Source organism: the organism of the source record quoted next, unplaced genomic scaffold (assembly GCF_019419815.1).
Source record: "Pyrus x bretschneideri cultivar Hongxiangsu unplaced genomic scaffold, Pyrus_bretschneideri_v1 Contig6, whole genome shotgun sequence".
NCBI lineage: Eukaryota > Viridiplantae > Streptophyta > Magnoliopsida > Rosales > Rosaceae > Pyrus > Pyrus x bretschneideri.
This window is the reverse complement of record NW_025999798.1, coordinates 132,285-153,984: the sequence shown is the minus strand read 5'-3', so window position 1 is coordinate 153,984 and position 21,700 is coordinate 132,285. Positions and strand designations below refer to the sequence as shown.

The 21,700-nt window shown below is 36.6% G+C and overlaps 2 protein-coding genes and 1 pseudogene across 3 annotated transcripts; 1 reads left to right on the top strand and 2 right to left on the bottom strand.

Moving 5' to 3' along the window:
* Nucleotides 1-3,141: 3,141 nt before the first annotated feature.
* On the bottom strand, nt 3,142-5,821 carry LOC103947141 (protein FLX-like 3). 2 transcript variants are annotated; one of them, XM_048572232.1, is made up of 4 exons: nt 5,669-5,821; nt 3,972-4,507; nt 3,657-3,802; nt 3,142-3,527 (listed from the first exon to the last, which is right to left on the bottom strand). In XM_048572232.1, the coding sequence occupies exons 2-4, from the start codon at nt 4,496-4,498 to the stop codon at nt 3,409-3,411; spliced, it is 792 nt and encodes a 263-aa protein (XP_048428189.1). In that variant the 5' UTR covers nt 4,499-4,507; nt 5,669-5,821; the 3' UTR covers nt 3,142-3,408. The 2 variants fall into 2 exon arrangements, with proteins under 2 accessions (XP_048428189.1, XP_048428188.1); XM_048572231.1 differs by having other exon boundaries at nt 3,972-4,532; nt 5,669-5,791.
* Nucleotides 5,822-8,917: 3,096 nt separating this feature from the next.
* LOC103947142 (zinc finger protein CONSTANS-LIKE 6-like) lies at nt 8,918-10,826 on the top strand. Its single transcript, XM_009357996.3, has 2 exons — nt 8,918-10,212; nt 10,459-10,826. Exons 1-2 carry the CDS (start codon nt 9,100-9,102, stop codon nt 10,708-10,710), a joined length of 1,365 nt encoding a protein of 454 aa, XP_009356271.2. The 5' UTR covers nt 8,918-9,099; the 3' UTR covers nt 10,711-10,826.
* A 2,650-nt stretch (nt 10,827-13,476) lies between these two features.
* On the bottom strand, nt 13,477-20,392 carry LOC103947188 (annotated as a pseudogene).
* Nucleotides 20,393-21,700: the final 1,308 nt, after the last annotated feature.

Here is a 21,700-nt window from a genome sequence, read left to right as displayed (position 1 = left end):
ATGATAGAGAATAAGGTTAATTATACACCTTTCATTCATGGAAAAGTTTTTTCTGTTCACATTTGTATCAATAGAGGTAGAGAATAAGCATGTTTGAATTGAAGTGTGCTGGATACGATTTAGTTGTCTATTACTTTGACATCTGACGTAAATGTTTCTATTTGTATTTAATATTACCCGTCTAACGTTTTGAAGGGAAACAAACGAAAAAAAAAAAAAAAAGGAGATTGATCAGTGATATGTCACTTTATGTGATTCTTGATGGATATTAGTACTGATAATGTTCCTGTATCTTTTTGTTCCGTTTATTCCACAAGTTAACATGCCGGCCAATTAAGTAATAAACAAGGACTTTGAGGACCACCAAATTGGAAAGGATAAAATAAGAGGTCCTGGATTTAAGGCTATGAAGCTTCTGGCCCCGTGCATGCGTAGTAGCTAGAGTTGGTGGCGCCTGGCGGGTTATACGTGTATTCTGCGGGTCTACTGGTCCAAAATATGAAAGGAAATCTTTCATAGGAGGGAAAAGCTAATTTCTGGGTTAGCTAACCCTAGCTACATGTAAACTAAGTGCGTGAAAGCATTTGAAGCCTGAACTTTCTGGTAAACAAATGCACATTAATAAATTAAAGTTAGATATGTGAGTGTATATATACATGCACACACACACGGAGAGAATGATCCATATCTCGTGACTGGATTAATAAGCAGATCCATGGAAGCGGCTAGCCCTCGAAATTTTCATCATCTACAAACGAGGTTAATATGGATGCATGGTTAATTAATCTTTCTTGTCCAATTAAAGCTGTAAATTTCTAAAAATTTGGTATTTAATACTCTTGAAATGCTGTAGAAACTTAGTTAACATATATTGTGCCCTTACTTATTGCCAACAGATGATTATTTTCAGTAATTAACTGAATCATTGAAAATTAGGGCTGTTCTTCCCGAATGTGAAGCGCTGAAAATCAAGGATTATAACTTTATGAGTGTGTTCCCAGTTAATTTATGCAAACATATATATATATATATATATTGGATTGATTATTGGCAATGCATGGGACCAGCAGACTGGTGACAGATGATCGATTAAGACATATATAAATTTGTATTAATATATATGGGTTTTTATCACAAATGGTCCTGAAGATTGATCTTCACAATCAAGATGGTCCCTAAAATTAAAAATCAATCAATGTAGTTCCTGAAAATAGGTGTTGCAAATCAATTTGGTCCTAGGTGTCACAATTATGTTAAAAATTATGTTAAGTACTGATTTGACACATAAATGGACCTCATAAATAATTTTTTCTTACAAATGGTCATTGAAATTGACTCGGGACATCAAAATGGTCCCTGAAATTGACCCACAACATCAAAATTAATGATCACTGAAATTGAAAATTGATCAATGTAGTTCCGCAAGTGTCTCAAATCAATGTAGTCATTCCGTCACAATTTTGTCAAAAATTTTGTATGTGTTGATGTGACACATAAATGAGTCATACAAGTCTAATTAGAACATCACCGTTAACATTTAGGCGATCAACATCCTCACAACCTTAATCTTGAAGAGCTTGTTCGGCGCTTCTATGGTAGTCTGGTGATGCAAAGAACATCGAGGTCTGCCTTGAGATAATGAGGTTATACCCGATATGCGTCTATTGTTGGTTGAAAACTATTTCCACACCCCCTCTTACCTTTGAGAATTTATGAAAGGGATCTCTCTTCAGAGTAGGCCCTAATATAAGGAAAAAAAAATTCCTTGTGTAAAAAGGTATTTAGACAACTATTTTAATTAATTATTAAACCCACATTAGCACATAACAATTTTTTTATAAAATTATGGCGGAATGATCATATTGATTTGTGACATCTATTTTCAAGGACTATATTGATCGATTTTCAATTTCAGGGACCATCTTGATAGCGTGGCTCAATTTCAAGAACCATCTTGATGGTGCGGGTCAATTTCAATGACCATTTATGATAAAAACCCGTAAATCTTGTAAGGCCCATTTATGTGCCACATCAGCACTTAATTGAATTTTTAACAAAATTGTGACAGAATGACTACATTGATTTGCCACACCTATTTTCAAGAGCTACATTGATTGATTTTCAATTTCAAAGACCATCTGTGAAAAAAAAAAAAAAAAACCCTACATATATGTATGTGTGCGCGTTCATCTGTCCATTGGTTCAGGCTTCAGCTACAAATTTCTAATTTTTTTATATATAATATATATAGTGGGGATTTCATTGCTGCCATATTGGTCGTCTCTCTTTAATTTCGTTATCTGGCCAATTGAAACGCTGAGTGTATGCCTGTGTATACTGGTGAATGACTTCATGGTTGTGGATGCAAGGGTGTAGAAGTTATTAAATAAATACGCAGAGCTGCACATGCCATTAATATTACAACAATTATACAGTGGCGAGCCAGCACTGGCCATTGCCAACGACGAGACTGTGGAACCATGATGGTATGCATGCCATGAACTGTCGTCCCCAATTAACTGTCGTATAAGAAAGACTTGGCTAGTAAACTGTAAAACAGTTAATTTGGGTGTCTGCATACTTGCATGCAAAAATATCATCCACATTACCTCTAACATTTCCCTTTCAACTTTTTCTTTCTTCTTTTCTCTAACATAAATGGTCACAAAAATAACTTTTGGCCTAGATTTTATTGATATTTTCCTTATCTTTTTTTCTTTTAATTTAAAACAGAGCATGTTAGTACCGTCCACGATGGAGACTAAGTAGTGATTCATGGCAGATATATGGATCCAGCAGCAATGTTGCCGGCCCTACTCGGCCCATGGCAAATAATTAATTCCAAATTTCCACTGCACATATTGGGACATGGCATCCAATCTAGACCAAGAACTGGACTTAGCTGCTGTTAATCACCAATCACGGTTGGACACGTCCAAGTATTTGATTTTTTAATCAAATTTGACCACTTGTCTAACCGTGATTGGTGATCAGCAGCTGCTGCTGATCTTTTCAGCAGCAAAGTTCTATTCCTAGACCACTAGTATGTTGGGCCTATTGGTCTTTTCAGCTGCTGCTGCTGATCTTTTCAGTTTCCCTGGAACTTCTATGAGCCAACACTTACAAATTCTACTATCCAACTAGTTTAAAGGGGTTTTGATTGTCATAAATCAGTAATCATTCCAGAAGCAATCTAAAAACCCCCTTAAAATGATACTAATTTATCCATATTTACTTCCAATACGGACCCTAAGACACAACCCCGCTTTCCCCTTCACACATTTATCTTGCCTACTACTCACTTCCTAGTTACTACATCTCATCTTGTCGTAAGTAAAAAAAATAAATACATGGCCAAGATCTCTTTTCTTTTACCAATTCCAGAGCATTTGATATTCTTAGGACAACTTAATGCCGTGATCCACGCTTATCATAGGGTCCCCAACCAGTACTATGGCCATTGTGATATGGACGACCTGAATATCTCATCTCGGGACTTCCATTCATCATTCCATAACCCCCACCACCTATACATAAACATGAGAGCAGTCAAAACAACTTGCCTGCCGGAGTAAGAGGTCCATGAGCGCTAGAGTTCTCTGTGTTAGTGTGTGTGCGCACATGGGTGAGAAAGAGTGAGAAAGAGGAAGATTCACCTAGTCCTCGTGCCCTCCTGTCTGCATTCAGCTGCTCTGCTCTTAGCTTCTCTATTTCACGAGCCATGGAAACGAGGTTCTTTTCCATTGCTTGCTTTTGTTCAACTAGTTCTTCATTGGCTTTCCTCTCAAATTCATAAGCTCTCCTAAAAAAGTTGCATAGTCAATCCAAATATGCAGACAAAAGAGCAGCAGCTATCGTAATTGGAAATGCATTAAGCGTTTTCCTAATGTGTGCACCCATCTCCTAAAAAGGAAAAGAAGAGCAAGATACTATTTTGGCTATTAAACTAATTAAAAATGCTTTGTTAAAACCTGGTCTCGAAAAGCTCGTTTCGCATCCCATCAATATCAGCCCTCATGGCAATTAGTTGCCGATTCTCTGCTTGCAACCGAGTAACGTCCTGTGTCAGACCTTGGACTTGGGAAGACAGTTCCTGCCGTAAATTATTTAATTTATGAACTTCAGCTCTTAACTGCACAACTTCTGCCTTTAAAGGATCTGTAGCACGGAGATCGGCTTCTAGCTTCAATCCTCTCTCAATCAACTCCTGAGACTGCGCCTCTTTCTCAGCCCGGATTTTAGGTATGGCCTGCCCCAATCTATGAATTTCATCTTTCGCATCTGCCAATTGCCTTTGAAGAAGGGTATTATCTTCAATTACAAGCCGGTTCTCAGCAATAATTCGCTGCATTTCTCTATGCTGCACAGCAAGTTGTTCTTCCAAAGCTGCAAGGTGAATAGACAAGGGTCCCAGCCCTCTGTTCATAACAGGTCGTGGATCATCACGATAACCTCGATAACCGTTAGAATGGCAAGACACACGGTTTCTCCCTGACATCAGGAGATCCTGCAGAATTGATGCCATCATCACACTAGTTCAGTATGATCAAGGGAGACATAAATTAGGACAGAAGATGAAACATCATCCTTGATCCAGCTGTTCAAGGAACAGAGCTGCTGAAACAAAAGAATTGAATGGAAATATACGTAAAATCCTTGCTCTTCATTGATTCCATGCTTCCTCGATTGTTTTAATGACGCCATTTAAGATGTATGGAGTACTACAATGGATTCCATTTCCATCAGATCACGGATCAATACTTTAAAAGGTAACAAGTCTCAAACACGTCGGCTAAACATGATAATTAAATAACCTCAAATGATGAACTCCTATCTCTTTCTTTCAAAGAGAAATAAAAACCTCATATATCGGTGTCAAATTAGCTCCTCAAAGTAATTCAACACTAAGCACTTAAATACGCATCGATGTAGAGAATATTGCTTAATCATCCTTATTTTTTCTAACTTAGGAGCGTAATCAATAATCTGAATTGATCTTGCGAATCGCAAACAACACCTACAAAATATTAAATCATGAACGTCCATCTTAAGTGCGATCAGTTCACTACTTGCAACGAACTAACTCTAATACATATATATAGAATCCCATCCTAGTAGAAAAAAGGACTATATATCCTCGAATTCCTCTTTATCGGCAAACCTATGGAACCATCTTCGGTGACAAAATGTGAACCCGAATTCCCTCTTTCGTTCAAAAACTGTTACGGAAGGTCTTTGACATCCTCCAAGTGCATAATTCACTCTGCATAATAACTTACTACCCTCGAATTCCTCTTTGAACTGCATCAATGGTTTCTGTGTTTTCGATTACATCAACTACAACTCTGCATTCCAATCTCTAAAACGTCCAAAACTTTCACTTAGAAGTATAATTCTTAAAGCTGGAAACATGCTTTTGCATAATTGCACTTGGGAGTTCCATAATCAGATATAATTAATGAAGGAAAATTAGAGTCAATACAAATTCCAACGTTAAAGTTTGATTAAGTAAAATTAAAGCTGTATCCATAATTTCATGCGAAAAAAATTAATGGCGAAGATAACATCTATCCATATATGCAGGTGAGCAAAATTACAGAGTGCGAAGAAAGTTGCAAAGCTAGCTGTAAATTGACAAATAACGACACCGTTTCAAGCAAAAACTTACAAAGGTTGAGCCTTTAGACCGAGCGCGAGCCTCTGATCTTGGACGGGAACACTGGTTTGCCTCAGCAGCTCAGCAGATTGCCAACCAACCCTACACCCAACAAGGCGATTGGATTTCTCAATGACGAAATTGCCCTTGTTGCCCCTTCAAAGTTCCAGCTTAACGTTCTTAGGTTCTATGGTTAATGGGCCTTCTTGGCTGACCTTAAAATGTCACAAATCAATATGGGCCTTAGGCCCAGTGATTGACGTAAAGGTGGACTTCAACAATAGCCCAACATTATATTTTAAATTATGCACTTATTACTGTAGTCTAGTAGCATTCTTTTTCACCTATCAATGTCTTAAGTTTGAATATCATGAATGACGAGTTCAATATAATCTATTGTGATGGGTTCATTGCCTGACAACCCAAATTCTCCTCTCTCAGTGTGATACCACATCCGCACTCCTAATGTAAATATATAGTTGTATAGAAAAGATACTTTGAATTGTTGATATTATCTATTTGATTAGTTATGTACATCGTTTGGTTTTTCATTTCTTTCACAATTGAAGTTCTCTAACTCACTAGTTGATGAGTCCTATATTACTTCTCAAAGGGTAGTGTTATCCACACACTCTCAAATTTCGGCTGTCTGATTGAAGAAAATGATCAATGTCCAAAAAATAACAAGAGTGTGTGGAATGTAAAAATGGGTTAGCAATATCCCTTCTTAAATTCATGTGGTGGGAAATATTTTTTGGAAAATCCAATAGAAGTCAATACATTTGTCATTGTTTTTCGTTATGTGGTAGAGAGCAGAAATGAAGTACGTAAAGGAAGGTAGATAAAGAAATGTAAGTGCAATGACACACAATATAAAATTTAAAAACTAAACACCGATAATAATTTTAAGTTGTTTTCACTTTCAGATTTTTGTTCTGACATATTATCTTCCGTTTCTCCTACTCCTCCCTTAATCCTTCATTCATCATTTTCTCCCATACGCATACCAATACCTAATATTACAAAATATGTTACCAAACCTTATCCCATACATACATGTTGACATGTTGTACAGTTGTAGACAAACATACACAAGTGAGTGAGATTCTAAAATTATTTTAGACAGAGATGGAGAGGGATGGGCTATTACTGTTTAGGTCCTACACACAGGGATAGCTACACACAAGTCCCCTTCAACATAACAAAAACAAGGAATAATAATACTATGTCGACATATTTTTCTCGGAGAAAAGTCTCAATTCTCAACGACCTTTTGGCCCTTGCGGTAATCTTCTGCAATTTATGCGATCTCCACATCACCTTTTATTCATACATAGTTATTACTTATCCTTTTATCTAATTAACTAGCTAGGAGCAAGGACGGAGCTAGTGTAGGCCTAGGGGACGGATGCCCCAACTCATTTTAAAAAAATGTATGATTGCATTCCAATTCTCAATAACCAGCCCTAATTAAACTACAATTAAAAAAATTGGTAGGCAACTAAACTAGTCTACCGTTTTGGATCCCAAATGCCCTCCCTGATGACAATTTAATTAAAAATTAATTTAACTGTGCCTTCCCTTTTTTCTAACCCTAGGTCGTTAATCTACACAAAACTCATCCCACCACGTACAGCAAAGCAATTCCAGTCCTCAACTTCTCCAGATTTTTCCTCCCCTTTTATTCAACCAAAACTCAAATGAATTTGGAGTGTTATAGACAGTTGGAGTTTTAGTAATCAATTATCAAAATTCAACACAAGAATTTTACTCCACAAGGTATTTTATACGACTTTACTTCATTAATTTGTTTTTGGCATTTCAATTTAGACTTTAGATTTAGAGATCAATGGATGAATGATAACATGATTATTTTTATATAAAGAGATATTTAATGGTATTGGTAATGATATTGTTATGCAACGCTTTCAAAACATGAAAACGATTCGAGGAATAATGTAATATGTTGTATGAAAAACTTTATAAATTAATATATTAGTGTTTTGTTCAATAAATTCTTGAGATTTTTAATTGTGACTTTGTTGTTTGAGGATGTCCTCGCTCATACAAATCTCTGGATTCGTCCCTGGCTAGGCGATGTGTGAATTCAAACCACTAATCATCAACGACCTCTCTTTTCAAACATTTTTTGTATGTCAAGGTCGTGCCTCAATTGGCTGTGTTCATTTTCTTAATCCAACCCATCTATTTCTACTACTAGTCTAGAGTGACTTTTTATCCATCAACTTGAAAAAGAAAATAAAAGTTCGATAAATCACTTCCTACACAAACTTAACTTGTAATCTAAATGATAAAAGCGGCATAGAATTTGAGAGTTATATACGCAGCAATACCACAATTCACTGTTAGAGTTAGATCTATGTTTTAGGTAATACTAGAGAAACTAAATTTACAGACAAAGTTTTGTAAACTAAATGACATGAAAATTGGTGATTGGATATGACTTTAAGCATCGAAAAACGTGTTCATTCTTATTTATGAACAACTTTTGATTTGCAAATTTTATCTACAAATTTAGTCTTTTTAACATTATCCTGTGTTTTTGTTTTAATGAGTACTACCTTTCTAGGGTGAAAAAAAAAGATTTTTATGCACGAGGACTGATATTAATTATTAGATGATTGCTCCTATCACGCTCCAAAGAGGATTTACGATGGAATGAGTATCCTCTCCGAATCCTTTTTGTGAGGATCTTAGGAATTCTCAAATTATATTCGTTCATCGTACATTGTGCTATCAGAAATCATTTTAAATACTTTGATTTAAAATTAAATATGAATAATATCTGACGAAAACTGACTGCACGATGTACGATGAACAAACACGTGTTGAGAATCCCAAAATCCTCACAAAGAGGATCTACATTCTTTACGATGGATAGAAGCCAAGCCGTTTTTAGAGGACATGTGGATCATGGGAGGACCACAATGCTGGAGGGAATGCAAAACTCTGAAATTTAAACTAGTACTGATGGACTGTATGGGGCAGGGATGAAAAACTAACAAAACGGTCTTTTTACAATTCGGATAAGAAGAAAGTGAGAGATGGGACCCGTATCTACTACGAAACAAGAAATCTGTCGATGAGGAGAACTAGCCAATGGGAAGCTCGGGATTCGGATCGAATTTGTAAACTCGACCAATTGGGAAACAGATAAGCCTCTCTGCGGGCCCGAAAGTACATTCCTCTCTCTCTCCTCCCCAAAAGTGCAGATCCAAGAGCTGGCCTTCGCTGTTTTATGCTCTGTAAAAGCGCCGGTTGTGGGGCAGGCACTCGAGCCCTAATTATTTCTTGCGCTCTTCACTTATATAAAAGTGCATTTTATCAGACAGTTGCTACTCTCGAATTCGCACTATTTAACTGTACTCTCTCAGAAAAAGCTTTTGGGATTTCAAATTTTGTGTCGAATTTTGTTTTCTTTGATGAATTCTAGCAAGAAAGTGGCACACGCCGTCGGCGGAAAAACTGCCCGGGCGTGTGACAGCTGCATAAAAAAGAGAGCTCGTTGGTACTGCGCTGCCGACGACGGTTTCTTATGCCAAGCCTGCGACTCCGCCGTGCACTCCGCCAACCAGTTGGCCCATCGGCACAAAAGGGTTCTCTTGAAGACGGCGTCGTCGCTCAAACCTAGCAACAAAGATGATCGAGCGAGCGCTGTTTCGGAGACCTCAGCGGCACCGTCTTGGCACCGGGGGTTCACGCGGAAGGCACGGACACCGCGGGGCGGTAAGTCCATGACACATCATGGAAAATCCGAGGAAGGCGTTCGGAACCTGTTTCCGCAGGTTCCGGAAGTTGGGGGAGATGATATTAACTCGTACGATGAAGAAAATAAAGAGGACCAACAGCTGCTTTATAGGGTTCCGATATTCGATCCGTTTGTTGCGGAGCTGTGCAATAACTCTGGTAATTCTAACGAAGATGCAGTTGCTAATTATGAAGCTAACAATCTTAGTACTGTTTCTGATCATGTCGGAATCGAATCAAAAGCAGTTTCGTCGTTGCCGAATTTTAATTGCCACGATGGATTTCCGCTTCCGAGCGACATGGATCTTGCGGAGTTCGCGGCTGACGTGGATAGTTTGCTGGGGAGAGGCGTTGATGATGATGAGTGTTTTGGGATGGAAAGGTTAGGGTTTATGGATTGTAAAAAAAAGGAATCGAATGGTAGAGTGAAGCTTGAGGAGGATGATGATCAAGAGGGAACAGACGACGTTGATTTTATGGGGTGCCAATTAGGGGAGAGTGAGATTGACATGATGAGGGAGCCGTTTGCTTTGAATTTTGAAGATTACGATGACTCGCCTGCATCGTGCGGCGAGCAGGATGATAAACTGAGAGTGGGATCCTATAGTAAGTGTAGTACAGAAGATCATGAACGTGAGGATGCGGACGACGATGCAAGAGATAACAGCAAGAAGAGGAAGATGATTTTGAGGCTGGATTACGAGGCGGTGATTACAGCCTGGGATGGCTCCCCGTGGACCTCCGGTGACCGCCCGGATTTCGACTCCGAATGCTTGCCTGACTACATGGTTTGTACTTACCGCCCTAAATCTTCAATACTTTTCCTTTCGTATAAAGTAAAAGTCATATGGATATGAGGTTCAATTTCAGTTCAAATCTCATATGTAAGTGAAAGAAATTTTATGTTCAAATTCGATAATTGATCGTTTGTTCAAAAAATAAAATTTCGATAATTGATTATGTATGTGGAGGGATACAATAAATAGAACAATTAATATCTGTTTAATTAACTCATATGTTTGTGAACCTTGCAGGGTGCATGTGGAGCTGAACTTCATTATCCTTATGGGGAAATGAACGGGCTTGGAGTTCACCCGGCAATGGTGGACGGAGGGAGGGAGGCGAGGGTGTCGAGATATAGAGAAAAGAGGAGGACACGGCTGTTCTCGAAGAAAATAAGGTACGAAGTTCGGAAACTGAATGCCGAGAAGAGGCCAAGAATGAAAGGGAGGTTTGTCAAGAGAGCATCCTTTGCAGGATCTGCTTTTCCCGTGCTTGCCAAATGAACGTCCCTCCGGCCCGGTGGTTGAGTCCATAAGTTTACCTCATAGTAAACTTGAGTTTGTGTATACATGCACAAGCATGTACATCAATTATTATTTAAATAAATCTTTTTGACTCAGTTGAATATATATATATATATATATATAGCTCATGGGTCTAAATTTTATGGAATGAGGATCCTCTCATAATTCTCTTTGTGAGGATCCTAGAGATCCTCAAATCGTGTTCATTTATTGTAAATCGTGCGGTCATAAATCATTTTAAATATTTTTATCAAAAATTAAATATGAATAGTATCGGACGAAAACTGACCTCACGATATACGACAAACGGATACTATTTGAGGATCCGGAGAGGATCCTCATAAAGAGGATCCGAAGAGGCAATTTTACGGATGTAGGCTCTGCTTGTTTCGTTGTTAGTAACTGTAACAATTTTCATACCCAAAAAAACAAAACAATTATTTGCATCCAATAATTTGGATGCGAATTCACTCCGTGGTAGCCTTAGAGCAGTTCCACCGTGGGCAATAGCCCGGTGGACTGGCTCTCAAGCAGGGCGAGAAAGCCCGAGCAACTTGGTCTAGCGTGTGTTGGCGATAGAGCCTGAGCAGGCCCGAGGGAAAGGCCCAGCAGGAGTTGCCAACCCGAGAGCCCGAAGGGCATGTGACACAAAGCTGACGTCTAGGCGACATCAGCCACGTGGTGGACGGGCCTGGACAGCTCTTCGTGGAGGTCAATCTTGATGTCGATATCCCGGAGACGGAGGGCGAGCTTCTCGCCGACGCCAATGACTCCACCATACCCCCAGGCCTTCCCATTTCTTTATTCTGTCTCCTTTTCTTCCCAAAACAATACAATGTCTTCAAGTTCACATAGGGGAGAGAGAGAGAGATGGTGCGGATAATTTTCATGGCGTCTTCAATCAGACCCTCGCTATCCACGCTGAGGTTCGCCTGAGCTTCTCGCCTGGGCTTTTCCTTCGCTTCCTTCACTCCTTCCCGGCGACTCACTTGCTTCCAACTCGGCTTCAATGGTGGTTTACACCATGATGGTCCGATGATGCATGCAACGGTATAGCTAGGATCCTTTAGTCCCAGAGATTAAGGTTTCATGGTTTAGGAGTTTGATTTGTTTAATTTTCAAAGAGGAAAGTGGGTGAGAGCTCTCGGAAAGGGAAAACAATGAGGAAGAGGGGAGTGAGAGAGTGGGAAGGAAGAAGAAAACAAAAATGGTAGAAGTTTCGCGAAGAGCTTAGAAAAGATAAATTAATAATGTAATATTAATTTATATAAATTAAATAATATAATATTAATTATAAATATAAAAAAAATATTAATATTTTATTGTCTATTGTCAGGGCTATTGAAGTGCAACTGTGGAGATGCAAAAGACGGTTACTGTTCATTAAGGGCAGTTACTGTTCACTGGGTGGATAGTATAGTGTATTGCCTGGGGGGAGGGTTCCAACGCTGGAACTGCTCTTATAGCCTATAGGGGTTTATATATTTGATGATTGCAATGCATGTTTCTTCTATTTTGGCTAATTAAGTTGGGTCTACGAAGGAGAGGGGGTGTTATATCGGGGGTTGGCTCTCTCCAATTCTTGAAATCGAGGGAAAGGTAGCTAGGCTTTGATAGAACTTTGGTTCTGCATAAGTTTTGCATGTATAAGTTCAGCACTTCAGCTTGCCTAATCTGTAAGAAATAATCTGACTTTTAACAAACGAAAAATATGAACTCATACTCAACTTCAATAGTAAGTTTCTCTTCTTTAACAGAAATAATATGCTGACTTACAAGGTCTAAATCCAATAATGAGCTCTTTTTTTTTTTTTTTTTTTGTAAGAGCACTGATCACTATTTATATTGAAACAATCATTCTAATTCTTCTATATAAATCCATGTAGAAAATTGACACACAATTCCAATTCAACTATGAGTGCAAAGTATCAGGATTCATTTAAAGTTTTAATCCCAAACTGATTAGGACAATTTTAAACTCTTGGGTGAAGTGCCAATTTAATCCTTGAACTATCATCTCAGTGAAAATTAGGTCTCGGATTTTATTTTATTTTGGTAAAATAAGTCCCTAAATTCATTAAAAATTGCTAATTTCTTCTCTACTATTATATTCAAAGCTATTTTATCTAATTTTTTTTTAACTTAAGTCACTTCACATACTTTAGAGTGTAATACTATCATTTCCTCACCTATAAGCCCTTAACATTTCATATAGGTTGCGAATCTAACGTCCAATTCACCCTCCAAAGTTAACTCCGTACACTATTTCTTTATGAAAAAATTATCAATCTACCCTCTAATGTGTATCACATGCAAGTAACGTGACTTAAATTGACGAAAAATTGAATATAGTAGTTTTGAATCTAATATTGGGGATGTAATTGGCAGATTTTTTATAATTCAATGACTGATTTTTCTGAAAAATAATTTAGGTACTAATTTTTACTCAGATGATAATTCAGGAGCTAAATTGATAATTCACCCTAAACTCTTTAATAAGACATTTCCATACCAATTTAAAATACACTAACCAATTCTAACATTTCCATATCAATTTAAAACACACTGACCGATTCTAACTCCCATCATACTCAAATTCTACCATTATTCTCTCGTTCTTCAAACATTTCCTAATCGTTTTCAAGATTGTAATGTTATATCGATTTTAATCAAAATAAAAAGAAAAAAACATTTGCTAATCCAGTTGTCATTCCCACAACCATCCACATCTTGATAATAAATTAATTAATTAACATTGGTTGGAAGAGGTAACCCAAGACCAAGAGTTACTCCAGCTCCAACCCTACCGCTCCATCTCGATCATCAGCAGCTTGCTGATTTCCGCTAGACCCGTTTCCTTGCGGACTCGGGTACAAGTCATCCGGGTCGGGAACATTGCAGATTGGTGCCAAATTATTGATGTTTGACCCGATTGCAAAATCTGGTTGGATTTTGGGCCGGTTCATGGACCTTTTCAACTTGTTCCGGGTTCTTGCCTTGTTATGAGACGAACCGCCCGAGTTTTGTGTCCGTAGACACGTGGCGTATGTCCCCGTATTTGTGAGGAGGATCTAGGTTCGGATTCGTGTTCTGCTGCAGCGCATCCGCATCAATTCCTGTGATGGGCGATCCTTCAAGAACTGCATCAACGGCTGTCTGGCATTGGTCCGAGCTCCCAGACCACATCAAGCCCACCGGGCCGTACGTTGGGTTCACGATTCATCTACAAGCCACGTATAATAACGACTTGAAAATAGCTATAAAAAATCAAACTCGAGTTTTAGAAAATTCGAAGTTGTATTTCTAGAAGAAAAATAGTACAAATTAATTGAATGGGCGATATTTATTTTTCTAGAAATGATTTTCCAACATTTTTTTTTTCTTTTCATGTTGCACACTCAACACATTTCTATTTAATTTTGTCTTTCAATTTATTCAACTCAAATTTAGAAATAAACAGGATGGCTTGACGCGAGAAAAATGTGTGAAAAACCACTTCAAATCATTTTTGGAAGGGAGATCTAATCCACAAATATTGATTCATGGTTGTGATGTTTCTAGCCAACTAACTTAACTCACATGTACATAGTAATTTTTTTTTTTTTTAACAAGCAATAATGTGAGTTAAGTCAGAGGCGAAAATCAGCAGTTTTGTGTTGCCACTTTCCGGGTTAGTTTAAAAGGCATGCAGGGAAAAGTGGAAAATTAGCCCACTGTTTTTGTGCTTTCCCCTTTTACTCTAACCATGCGTGCAATCTTATATTACCAACCGACCGTGGTAATAGAATATAAAACTAATATAATTTTATGGGGCTTTTGGATCTAGGTCCAAAAACATAGGTAGTTTTTTCGGACTGAGTCCAGTTATCCAATTACATATTTTTATATCAATTTTGCCCCTTCAGATAAAAATATTTAAATTCTTTAATTTTTTTTTATCATTTATTCAGTTTTTAAATTTTGAATATTTAAATACTCAAACTAAAATATTATCTAATAACTACCTACTATTTATGAAGAAAACAAAACCGATATAATTTAGTAACTACCTACCTATTGTATAGTAAGAAAAATGTTTATACCTACAAAGCAGATATAATCTACCTACAAAACAAAATAAACTACCTATTGTATTGGAAGAAAAATGCTGGGAACCTACATGGCGGAACATAGAAATATAAATATGATATAATATACCTCCATTAAAGGAACGAATTTGGAGGGAAGAACACAAAAATATCACCCATGAAAAGAAAAGACAAAAAAGAGGAGGATTGATAGAGGGAATTGTTTGGAAGAAGGAAAAAATGAGGGATGAAACGGACTGGGGGTTAAGGTGATTATATGGCTACAACTAATCCTACAATTAAGGGATTAGTTAAACGACAAATAATCCCATAATTAAGAAATTTTGTGTATTTACAACAATTCGCAAGCCTGAGGGGTAAATATGGTACAACCCACAAATAAGCATACGTGGAGTCTCAATTATTGGACCTATTTCAATGAAGTGGACTAATTCTACTAATGACTCACAAAATTGGATCAATATCAAGTTATCCCTAATTTTATATGTGGGGTAAATTACATTTTATACCTTCAGATTTTTGTCTAATTTTAAATTGACCGTTACGTGATGATGTGCTAGATGCATAGCCCATATTTTTAGGTAACTAACACTTTTGATAACAAATTAAGTCAAAATATTAGACTTAATAACTAGTTCTAAAAAAAAGGATAAACTATAATTACAAAGACCTAGGCTGTGTTTTGTGTACTTATAATAAAAGCTGGTACACCACGTGGTACAACATATGCAGATAAGAGTGTTGATATGTTCCACTTTTGAATATAGTTTTCAATGTCTCTCCACTTCTATTATGACATATGGTATACTACCTTGTGAATTTGTAGATAATGTAGCCCTAGTTTGGTACTGAGGTGATTCTGAAAAAAGTGGCTATAAAAAAAAGCTGGGAGCTTTTTTATGTTTGGTAAACATTCAACTTCATTTTTTTTTCACAGTTTTGGATGAAAAAAAGCCAAAAACACAAAGCTGCAAAACCCAGCTTTGAAAAATCAGCTTTTTTTCACATCTGTTTTGCATAAAAGTTTATCAAACACTATAATACTGTTTTTTTTTTTCAAAAACACTTTTACAAAAAAGTTTACCAAACACTCTACTGCTTTATTTCACAGCTGCTTATTCTCACAACACAGTAAAAGCAATTTTTTTTCAAAGCACAACAATACCAAACCAGCCCGTAGTCTTGTGTACTACCTTTTTAGCATTTTGGTTGTTTTAGGCTGCACATGGATTATGCTAGATTTCGATGGATTTCTTTTTTGTTATTTGTGTGGATTATGTCCGTTTTAGTTTAGCTATATTTTCATTAATTATTTTGCCATTATATTAAAAAGTGTGATTTTGGTTGTTTCTTTTGTTATTTGTGCAGATTTTGTCCGCTTTAGTTTTAACTGTATTTATTTAATACTTCTGCAGTTATATTAAGATTTGTATCTTGTGTTCATTTTGAATATATTGTTAAACTTTATTAGCAAATTTTGGTCCCTTTCTAATTTTGCTTTACTATTGAGCATCATTTTACTTTCTAAAGGAAAATCCATAAAATTGTATTCCCATTTATACGCAGAAATGTAATTTTAGATGCAATACAGGGGCAGAATGTGTGAAAGCAAAGAAGAAGACAACCAATGAAATTAGGACAAGGAAGAAGGGCAAAATGATTACCTGGCACGTGACACGCACGAGCTCTGGACGGTCTCACGGTTGTACACTCCGGATTGGCAGGGCCCGAAACCAAGTTTGATGTACGGATTGCCTGGGCTTAATTCCTGGACTGGACATTGTGAGTGGCCCATTATTTTGGGCCAGTGGTTTTGCAAATCCTGATGACCCACCCCATTTTAACTAATTTCATTAATTACATTAATGTGTCACTGATTACTTTCCATCTTTGGTTGGATTGCTACATTAAGTTTCTGGACTAAATGTTATGGAGACCACGTCACCTCTTGTTTTTTGTACAATATTTTATAATATTAGCATAGAAATTGTGCCAAAAGCATGAGATGACAGAGAATCCCACTTAGAGAGAATCTCCTTAGCATTTCTCATAAATCAATAATTTCTTGATGCATAGTGTTTGTGATTTAACTATGAGGTGCATATGACATTTTATTGCAATGGTAGAAAACAATTATCTCTATGCACATTGGTGCAGGTTCGATTCCCTTCCCCTTAACAATTAACTATTTTTCTCCATATGCTTCGGATGCTTCGCTGTAGAATAGATCGACCCAATTCTTGTTCTTTTCCATAATATATTGCATTACTAAATTAAACACCACGCAGCGATGAAACACGTTTCATATAAATTGTCCTTCAAACCGCATGATAGTTGAGTTTGACCCATTTATGATATTGATTTTGGTCCCAATTAAATAAAAAGGGTAATGGTAGGGACATCAAATTTGAAGGCAAAATTTGCAAACTAAATGATACGTTAACTATAGAATTATGCATATTTATCAATGTTTAAGTAATTAACCAATCATTAACTTTTATGTCCTTGAATTTTTTAAATTTAGTATCCTTGACATTACTCAAACAAAAACTAGGCAAAGGACAAAGGAAGAGTAAAATATAAATAGGAGTGGCAGTGAATATTGCATAGGATGGTGGATTGGAGGGTCAAAATGTATTATAAATTAGTTGTATTCCACATCCAAAAGCTAGCAGACAAACGAGTCTGAAGTTTTACCATCCTTCGCCGCAGAAGACGTGGCGTTTCTCACATCGGCTTCTCTGCTGCCCTTCCTCTCTCTCTCTCTCTCTCTCTCTCTCTCTCTCTCTCTCTCTCTCTGAGTTTCAGTCTTCTCCTCCTCCACCCTCCTCCTCCCCTAAAACACCCAAAATACCAGAAAACGAGAACCCTTTTGTTTTGCTTGTTAACTTGACCATATCCATAACCAAACAACATGCACTATAAAATCGAAGAATCAATATCATAAAAATTATTAGTCAGCGAAATCTGTCTCCATGCACTTCTTTTGCAACCAGACAAAAGTGCTTTTCAAGAAAATCACAAAGTTGAATATCACAAACTTTCTGTGTTACGCTACTTTACAAACGCTAAAGTCCATCCAACATTACTACGCTTTTTCCACGTTTGCAAATCCCACTCAAACCCTAATTAATTAATCTTAATATTATACTTTTTTTCCTTTGATCAAAAGCACTTTTCCATGCATGGTTTTCAACTCCGGAAAACCGCTTTCTGAAAAAGCTAAAAAGCGATGGCGAAATGTGATGTAGAAAAGCCAGGCTTGTTGGGGTTTGTAGTCTAAATTAATCCTGAAGTTTGAACTGTTTAATTGTTAAAAGACTACTACAAGAGAGTCAACGGCTCAGGCCCTCATGGCCTTAAAATATGTAGCCAGGTACAGCATCTATTCAGACTCCAAGATTAGAAATTGCGACCAATGTTACAACTTACACGAGATGACTTGAAAGGGCTTCAAATCATATATTATATCCAGTTTGAAAGGACAATTCTTGCGTTTATTTTACAGATACAAAGAATCGAAGTTAACATAGTATCATCATATAATAATCATAACTGTTCATTTTTTTATTCATTATTTAAAAATTATTTGTAAGAATTCAATCAAATTAAAGATTATATACAATGGCGTAGCCACACCAAGGGCTACGGTGGGCTGTAGCTTAAGGAGAGTTTGTGGCATATGTATGTATATTTTAGTGCATACTCTAATATAATAGACAAAAAAAAAAAAAAAATTGCAAGAAGAATTATTTTTTAATGAAACTAGCCCGGCGAGTATTTAGCACAACTAGAAATATAAAACTTATCATGAAAATTGTGATGCCGTTTCGTTCAAGATTATTCTGCTTTGATTTAGCAGGCTTTATATTAGTTTCAATCAATTTTTTTAAGATTGCTTTTACATCTACTTTCATTGTTTTGATTTGTGCTAGTAGTGTGATTGTAATTGAGATGTCATGTTTTTTATCTTCTTCCTGTGTTTACATCTAGATATATGTAAATTTGATGCTGTAATTTTTGCAATTTGCAAATGCGAAGCTTGTTGAGTTTATGCCAAGTAAATTTTTTATGTATACAAATACAGAAGTTAAACTTAAATTTTTGCATACGATATGTATGTAGCAAAAAAAATTATTTGATTTTAGGGTAACTTTTTTAGCTAGTCCATCCATAAAAAATTTTCTAGCTCCACCATTGATTATATAGTTGTATAGGTCCGTGTGTTATGCAAATCGATGATTTCAGTTTAATCACTATATTTGCAGAGATAGATATTTAACGATTAAAAAAAATAAAATGATTCCAATTATAGTATCAACAATTAAATACCATAATAAAAACATATGGACAAGTAGGTGCAACTACGCGATGAACACAACAATTGTCCATATTATAATATGGGGTGGTGTTGTAAAATTTAAAATTTATTGCTGTTTAAGCAGCTTTAAGCTTTCTGAAAGATTGAAGATTCAAACTTTTTTCTTTACCAATTGAAGAAATAAGACAGGAACGAAACCCTATACAGGTAAGCAGAGGAAAACCCTACCGGATACGCCAATCCGAGAGACTATAACATATATTTATGATTTTTCATCGGAAAAGGCAAACAAAATCACAGACTCATTTAATAATCCCAGAATAATAGTATTTGATCGATCGATCGAGATCAGAAGAGCTAAAAGCTTTCACCAGAATGGACCATTCACTTTATTTCAGGGACTTGATAGGAAGCCGTTAGATTGTTGATCAAAATTAGTATAACCAAGATCTAATTAAAAAAAAAAAGAAGTAGAAAATGCGTGTTTGTATTGTTGCTGTTGGAAAGCAAAGAATCTCTGTGTTTGTAATTTTGCAAAAATATTTTTCTGCTGCCAACACTCTTTCTCTGATTATGATATATATTCGATATTCTGAATATCTCAAAAAGCAAAGCTAAAAGATCAAAAGATGTATAGGATCTTGGAAAACTAGTACATACGTACGGAGATTCCGCTGGTAGCTAGGAAAGAAATACGAGTACAAATTCCTAAACTTTTCTCTTTATACATCATGATTTGTGATCCATTAATCTTAAGAAATTAATTAAAACAGATTAATCAACCAAAATACCCCCGGTTTTCTCACTTGATGAATTACAAAAAGAAACCATTAAAACTTGCCAAACGATATGAGAAAAACGTGGGTGTTTTGGTTTTAATTCCAGAAATTATTTCCCAAGAAAAAAGGAAGAAATTTGAACAGTTTTACTAGTTGTGGAGTTGATCTGGGCAACTGGGCACTCTTCTTTTGGATTCTTCATAGCCTTTTTCTGTTTTGTTGAAGTTGGAACTGGAAGTGCTTCCGCCGATGTACTTACGGAATAGGGCTTCTGTGCTTGTCTTGCTCTTCTTCTGCATCATGTTCCTCTCTGCTTCCACCTGTACCTTTGATATTACATTACCTGTATTTCCCGGGAATACCCGTATTGCCCCTGCCTTGCAGTCGCAGCAGACCCAAATCTGTAACGCCGAAACGACCAGAATCACCACCAGGGAAGAATGCAGAAGCCTCCAGCCGCCGGCGAACGACATTGCCGGAATATATATATCCAGCTACATAAATCACCAAAGCCCTCTCTCCCTCTCCCCTTTCTCTTCGTCTCTCTCTCTCTCTCTCTCTCTCTCTCTCTCTCTCTCTCTCGAGGCTATGACTTATGAGCAACGGATTGACGGCTATTATATGTATAAATTATAATGGAGCCTAGTATTCCCCCACACTGGTCCACGTGAAGAGAAAATAACAGCAGTCTATGTCTCTGCTCTCTGTATTTTATTTTTTAACTCCGGTTTTTATTTTCTTCTTTTAAAATAAAATAAATTTCAACAGTTACTTCACTATTAATCAATGTCAGTACCATATGTCTTTAACTTAATTACTTACACCGTTAACATGTATACACTTTCGTTACAAAATGTTATATGAATGTAGTATTTTAGTTTGTCGGGTTCTCCGTTTGAATGATTAACTACTAATCAGCACACATATAGTTCTCAATTTAGTGACATGGGGCTTAAGTCCAATAGATGTGAGATTCAATTAAACATTTGATTCTATTAGTAGTAAAATTACTAGATATATATTGTATTTTATTTTACCAATTTTTGATGAAAAATACTCACAATACGATATTATTCGACAACAAAATTGCAGCACTGGTCCTTCAATTCTAACCCAATTGGAGTAATGGTTTCTCAACTAAAAATTCATGACCATTGGTCTCTTAACTCATCAAAATGTGCAACTATGGTCATTTTCGTCAACTTTGTCAACATGAGTCATGTTAGAATAACCATTGCTATAATTGGATTAAAGTTGAGAGACAATTGTTACAATTTTTTCCCCTAAGTTATCATAATTGTATGTTTTGATAAGCTAAGGGATCAATAATCATAAATTTTTAATTAATAGACTATTACTCCCCCCCTAAGCTAATAAAGTTATGGAAAGATGGTTTTTTTTTTCATCACTAATTTGGCAATCGTTGTGGTGAATCACTGTTACACTGCTGCTGCAGTTGCTGCAAATATCGGTGCAACTACGATTACCGATGCATTACGTTAGAATGCATGAGAGCCACACTGGAGCATGAGAGCGATAGGCAAATTTTGAGAATTCAAGTTATTTAACCACGCGGGGAGGTGAACGGTGAATTCCACTCTCCAATTACGCGTACTGTAAATGGTAAATAGTAAAGAGATGGAGTTTCGATTTAAAAAAGAAAGAAATGCATGGGATTGCGGAGGAGGAGGAGAACGGCCGGGAATCCCGCGGCGGTGTTGGTGACCAATATTTGGGTGTAGTAGGTTAAAAGTCTTAAGAGTCAAGAGTCGTACGTAAAC

What these genes read in the sequence shown, in the direction of transcription:
- LOC103947141 (XM_048572231.1), bottom strand. Translation starts at nt 4,528, where the DNA reads ATGATGGCATCAATTCTGCAGGATCTCCTGATGTCAGGGAGAAACCGT. An exon ending in AACGAGCTTTTCGAGACCAG is followed by an intron (nt 3,803 to 3,971) that starts GTTTTAACAAAG and finishes CAACTTTTTTAG; the next exon opens with GAGAGCTTATGAATTTGAGA. An exon ending in CAGGAGGGCACGAGGACTAG is followed by an intron (nt 3,528 to 3,656) that starts GTGAATCTTCCT and finishes GTTTATGTATAG; the next exon opens with GTGGTGGGGGTTATGGAATG.
- LOC103947142 (XM_009357996.3), top strand. Translation starts at nt 9,100, where the DNA reads ATGAATTCTAGCAAGAAAGTGGCACACGCCGTCGGCGGAAAAACTGCC. An exon ending in AATGCTTGCCTGACTACATG is followed by an intron (nt 10,213 to 10,458) that starts GTTTGTACTTAC and finishes TGAACCTTGCAG; the next exon opens with GGTGCATGTGGAGCTGAACT.